This window comes from Penicillium soppii (genome assembly GCF_028829465.1).
Source record: "Penicillium soppii strain IBT 18220 chromosome Unknown utg000007l, whole genome shotgun sequence".
NCBI classification, from domain to species: Eukaryota; Fungi; Ascomycota; class Eurotiomycetes; order Eurotiales; family Aspergillaceae; genus Penicillium; species Penicillium soppii.
Window position 1 is genome coordinate 1,067,754 of NW_026643237.1, and position 6,113 is coordinate 1,073,866.

General features: G+C 35.2%; 2 protein-coding genes across 2 annotated transcripts; one reads left to right on the top strand and one right to left on the bottom strand.

The window, feature by feature from the left end:
• Positions 1 to 1,177: 1,177 nt before the first annotated feature.
• N7529_009668 (uncharacterized protein) lies at positions 1,178 to 1,501 on the top strand (the record flags this gene model as incomplete). The annotated part of the gene is made up of 1 exon (XM_057245195.1): positions 1,178 to 1,501. The coding sequence occupies one exon, from the start codon at positions 1,178 to 1,180 to the stop codon at positions 1,499 to 1,501; it is 324 nt and encodes a 107-aa protein (XP_057093458.1).
• Positions 1,502 to 2,715: 1,214 nt separating this feature from the next.
• Positions 2,716 to 3,015, bottom strand: N7529_009669 (uncharacterized protein; the record flags this gene model as incomplete). Its single annotated transcript, XM_057245196.1, has 2 exons — positions 2,716 to 2,822; positions 2,853 to 3,015. The coding sequence occupies 2 exons, from the start codon at positions 3,013 to 3,015 to the stop codon at positions 2,716 to 2,718; spliced, it is 270 nt and encodes an 89-aa protein (XP_057093459.1).
• Positions 3,016 to 6,113: the final 3,098 nt, after the last annotated feature.

Consider the following 6,113-nt stretch of genomic DNA (forward strand, 5'->3'; position numbering starts at 1 on the left):
ATTGAGTATATACCGCGATTACAGCTACGTAAGAGAAGTAATAAGAGTAAGCGAATTAATTATAAAAAGTAGCTTTAATCTACTATATTAATAATTAGGTATAGCTAAGTCTTTGTAATATTCGTAGCTAAAGCCCTTTGAAGAAGTTTAACTAAGTTCGCGCTTAATACCGAGCTATAAATATTCCGACGTTATATACAATATAATTAGATATACTAATTAATATATATTTAATATTTTACGTAGTATAGCCGGTTATATTACACTGTAACGGTCTTTTTGGACCATACAACGGGACACAGATTACCAAGACTGCCAAGCACTCTTTCCAACCTTTGGCCTTTTCCCATTTGGGTTTTGCCTGGTTGGTTTTGATGAGACTATGCAGGATGAGGAGCAATGGGTCCGGTCATGTGACGTGGATATTCCGTCCACGAAAAGGATTCGGACGTGGTGTCACTCACGAAGATGGATTCATGACTGGTGATACCAACAGAGATAATGTGTCCTGGGAGCTTCGTCCGAAAGAGGCATAAAAGGGAACCCAAACCCGGGTCCCTTTACAAAAGGACAAGAATTAGTCTCTGTACAAAAATACCACATCGTTGACGCTCCTCCACTTACTTAATACCGATCTATCGTCGTATCTTACCGGATTGACAGGCTGATCACCCTTGACCTGGTAATCCTCTTACATAAACCCGTTTCTATTATAAATTATCAACGATATATAGCTAGTATTAATTAAGGTTAATAGCTAATTAGAATATAAAGTAAAGAGAAACTTAACTAACGAGAGAAACGCGTTAGTTCAGATATATAATCCGACGTATTAGTAAGATAGGCTATCTATTTAAAGATAATATAGGAAAGATTAGATATTATAGAAAATTATTTGGTATTAAATAGATACGAGAAGCGATTCGGCCTTGATCTAGGACCTTCTTATTACCGGATCGACAACGACGGAGATATCGTTGTTCTTACTTTAAGATTATAGCGTTATTAAAGGGTAAGGATAGGGGTACTATCGACTCGGTCAAAAGTTACAAAGAAAGGGGTGAAGAAGACGGTATATCTTATTTGTGATCGTGGCCGGCAGCCTAGACCGGAGGATCGGTCTCCCCCGAAGAAGCGACCTAACACTAATACTATTGGCTGTGGATGCTCGTTTGCTATGACTCTTCGTCTAGATCTACAAGCAAATCTTTGGCGTATCACGATCGAGAACCCGTCCTTTAACCATACCCCGTCGCCAGCGTCAACTCATCCTATTCAACGTGCTCTCGAACTAAAACATAAGAAATATAAGGTCGATAGTGCCCTCCACCTCGGCCGCTCAACCTATCAGATCCTCGTTGAACTCCGTGATGCTGATCCAGGAACTGCGCTTATCTCCCGCGACATCTACAACACCAGGTTCAAATTGAATCAATTGTTTCTCGCAGGTCGTACGCCTATCCAGGCGTTATTGATGGAGCTACCTAAGGATGGCTTATAGATCTTTAAGTATAAGCTCGATACCTATAACCATATAACAGCGTTGTTTTGTGTATATAAAACGGGCGTGTCAATGCTAAAACAGCATTATTGGGTCATCTCTATGGACTGTACATACAAGACGAATCGGTATAGCATGCCATTACTTAATATCGTAGGCTTCGCATCGATAGGCCAGATATTCTATATTAGCTTCGCCTTTATGTTTGATGAGCAGGAAGAGACCTACGAGGTTATGCTTATATGTTTAGCCGAGGTCTATAATTCATTAGATCTTACTTATCCTCAAACTATCCTTACTGATAAGGAAAGGGCATTATATAATGCTATTAAGACTATCTTTCCCGACACAAATCATATGATATGTATTTAGTATATTAATATGAACATTATAAAGGTTTCCCCCCCCCCCTCTCGCTCACTAGTCTAGCCACTAATTTTATATTATTAAGATCGCTCGCCCGCTCCTTACCGACCAAGTTGCCCTCGCTCGCCTCGATCCTATTCAGCCTAGGCGCCGTCGTACACCCGCCGAAGCGAACGAGGACCGTGATAAAGTTGAAGCAGGATAGAAGAAGATGTTACAACGGTGGAATTGTGTTGTGTATGCTACTACCGCCGCATAATATCAATCTCGGTAGGAGCAGTTTCAAGATCGTTACTCTGATCCCTTGTTTACGCCATTACTCAATTACATACGGGAAGAATGGATCGAGGATTGCCTAGAGCGCTTTCTTCATATCCACACATCGCAATATCTCTGTTTAAATAAGATTGCTACTTCCCGGACCGAGTCTGCGCATTAGTTCGTTAATCAGGGCTTACAAGTCTCAAACAATGATTTACGCGTCGTGCTCCGCAGTTTCAGTTATTCTATAGATAGGCAATTCTCTAAGATCAAGTATAAGATTGATAACCAGAAGATCAAGATCCCGAAACGACCTAAAAGCCTTTACCAGCTTCTTTATAGTCGTATCTCCGTGCGTGCAATTCAATCAACTAAGGAGATATATGATCGCTTCCTCCCGGAGGGAGATAATAAGCTAGAGATCCCTCTATTATGCAATTGCAATTCCAAGCAGACCAGTGGCTTTCCATATATTCATATTATCAAAGTATATAATGATAATAAGCGCTAGCTCGAAACAGACCTTTTCCACCAACAGTGGCACTTATATAGTGTCGGCGCTGCTCCCCCTATCGATCCCTCACTTCTTATACAGGATCCACTTCGTGTACGGCGTCGGGGGCGCCCTCGAGGTGCCCGAAACTTACCAAGCACCCAGCAATCTCAGACGCAGACTCTACAGTCATCTCCGGACCTACTTACTGCGAGTGAAAGATCAGTCCACCGTAAACCGTCATCGTGGGAAGTAAGCCGGGGTCGTGTACGTGGTGTAGGTCGTGGTCGGAGTGCAGGTCGTGCTCGCGGTCGCGGTCGCGGTCGGGGTCGGGGTCGAGGAGATAGTGGCGACGGCGAGGGTGGTGAGGGCGCCGAGGGTGTTGATGTTTCATGAACTAATGAAGGTTATGAAGATTATGTATGAATAAAAGGCATTTAATTTGCAGAACTAAGCATGAAATTATGACCAAAAAAGTGCATTTCTAACTATGTAAACCAGAATTCAAACCTGCAAAAAAGATCTGGCAGAAATAATTAATGCCTGAATTTGTAATGCTAACAGGCATCAAAATTACCGAACCGGGTAAGAGGGGTGTGAGAATAGCCAAAGGGGTGTCAGATTAGCCAAAGGGGTGTCAGATTAGCCAAAGGGGTGTTGCATTAGCCATAGGGGGTGTTGAATTAACAATCCCCTATTTATAAGCCCGCTAGAATCCGGTTTATACCTATAAGAAGCTAAGTACTATCGTACCCGGATATCTAGGTTAGACTTAACTACTTTAAAGGTATACAGTATTCGGAAATACCGTATAAAATTGGAAATCCTAATTAAACGCTAATTAGCTCGCCGTCGATACCGCTTTATTTAAAAATAGAAGGGTATATAGTCGGGGAATAGCGTTCGAAATTAGATAATCTCGGATAAGTGTTCCGGTAAGCGTACCTTAAATTTTAGACTGTAATAGTATTAGCGCTTTATATTAAAGGATTACCGAAGGGAACTTATAGATACTAAAGTATTATTAAGAAATTACGTAAATAGTTTAAGGTATAATCTAAGTTAATAGTCGGTTACCGTTAGTTATAATAAAGCGGGAGAAGGAGATCGATCCCCTATTATTAAAGCACGGTTATACTATAATCTTATATATTACTACCCTCGAAGAAGGTTTAACTCGAGACTACTAATCGGGTTATATCTTTTAATAAGATAACGCGCGAATCTATATAGCGAAGCTTTGATAAGAGTGGTTCGAAACACACGATATATGCGTTAAGGAGTAGCCTCTATACTTACCGGATTTAAACCCGATTAAACCCGTTTAGCGGTAGTCAAAACTTAAACTTTTTAAGTTATTTCCCGAGCTTATATATAGAAAGGTCTAGGGAGGATTAGAAGGTGCTTAAAATGTATATAATAGTTACTTAGATAGCCATTCTGTAGGAGTAAGTTAATAGGCCGTTTTTAGTATAGGTAGACGTTATAAGGAGGTGCGGAAGGCTAAAGGTTATTATATTGAATACTAAACTTAAATTTCAACCGAGGGTAGCCTAGGGTTTATACCTAATTTATTAGAAGTGAATAGGATAAATAGTAGTATGGTAGTATAGTAGTATATGGTTTTATAGATATATAAATTTAAGAATGATAGGGTAAACATGCGGATAGGTATAGACTTTCCGATAGGGGGTGTATTTAACCATTCGTTTCTCTATTACTATACCTAAAGTTAACGCTAAAATTAAGACTTAGGCTACTGAAGTAATAGATTCTTTATTCTAGCAATCTAAGCCTATTATCACGAAAACTACGCGTAAATTTAATGTATCTAAGGGCCGGTTTCGGTATTCATAGAACGGTAAAAAGTATCCTTATTTTAACGCTAATCTAATAATCAGAAGGTTATATAAGAGTCTACTTTATACTAATTTATTACATAGTACTTTAATAAAGTACTATGTAATAAACTAGTTCTTGATTATTATTATTGCCGCGAATTTAATTATTAAAGAAGCGTATACCGATCCCGTAATTTTTCCCTTAAAGGCTAGCGACTATTAGACTTATCGGGTTTTAAAACGCAATCCTTAAGATTACCGACGTCGCTATAAGCCCTCGATATAGAATAAAGTTAAGTAATAAATAAAAGGGTAGTATAAAATTAATTCAAATAATATGCTTAGATTGTTCAAGTGAATAATAGTATTTAACCTAATAATATCTATAATTTTAATAAAGCTAGCTTTTAGATTAGTATTAACAAAGATTGATAGATTGCTATTTAAGAAGTTAAGTATAAAATATTTTATAGTTTTATTATAAAATATAAATCTATTATAATAATAAAAGTAGTCTTAGTAGACGGTTTTATCTACTTACCACTTATTATTTTAAGTAGTAAATAGATAATACTATGATAATTTTAGGCTATTTAAACTAATAAATATTTTATTATATACGATTGTAGATATATAATCGACGTTTTAGTATTTTAATAGATTTAAAGATTTTACAAATAAACGAATTAATAAACTTATAATGCTAAACGATTAATCTTATATAAATAGTTTAGATTATATTTTATTCAATAATTTAGTAAATTTTATAATAAAAACTATATTATTCTTTTCTTTTAATTACTATATCCAAGTTACTTCTTATAACCTCTTGATATCGGTATTTTTAGCATTTATAAATATTAATATACTAAGGCTATTAGGTCTATAATAGTAACTAAATACTCGAAACTTTTTAAGGAAGAATCCCCTTATTTAATTACCTCAATCTAGGATAAGATATGTTAGTTACGTATTATCAAACTAATCTTTTAGTTGAAAGGTCTTGAGCTTATTAATTCTAAGTTACTCACTAAGGATTTAGTAAGCTATAACCCTTATTAAAGACTATTAAAATTAATAAAAATAAGGGTAAGTTATAAAATAAAGAAACTAAGCCTAAAATGTAATCAAAAAAGAAAATATATTTATTAATCTTATTCAGTAAAATAACAAAAGTGAAAAGGATATAATTCTTTCCGATATCTCATTATAGTAATTTATTAAATAAAAAGTGAAAAATGCAAAATAGATTTAATTCTCAAAAAGAACTAATATGTAGGTCTAATGTTTAAATTTATATTAAAAACTATTATAAAAGTAAGTTAAGGAGATTTAAATAAAATCTAAATAAAATTTAAAGGAAAGGTTTAAAGAAAAAGTAATACATTATAATAATAGATGATCAATAATACTCATAAAGGAAAGGTAACTTATATACTACTGAACTTTTATCTGGATAAAGATAAAAATTTAAATATATATACATAGAATTACAGTATAAGTGTCTAGTAAATATTTCATACTTGAATATCAAATTTAATTAAGATAATTGCTTATAATAAATTCAAAATCATATATTAATAGAAAAAGCCTTAATATATAGGAATTCTAGAAGAAAGAAAAAACTTATGGTGATTTAGGGGGTCCTTTG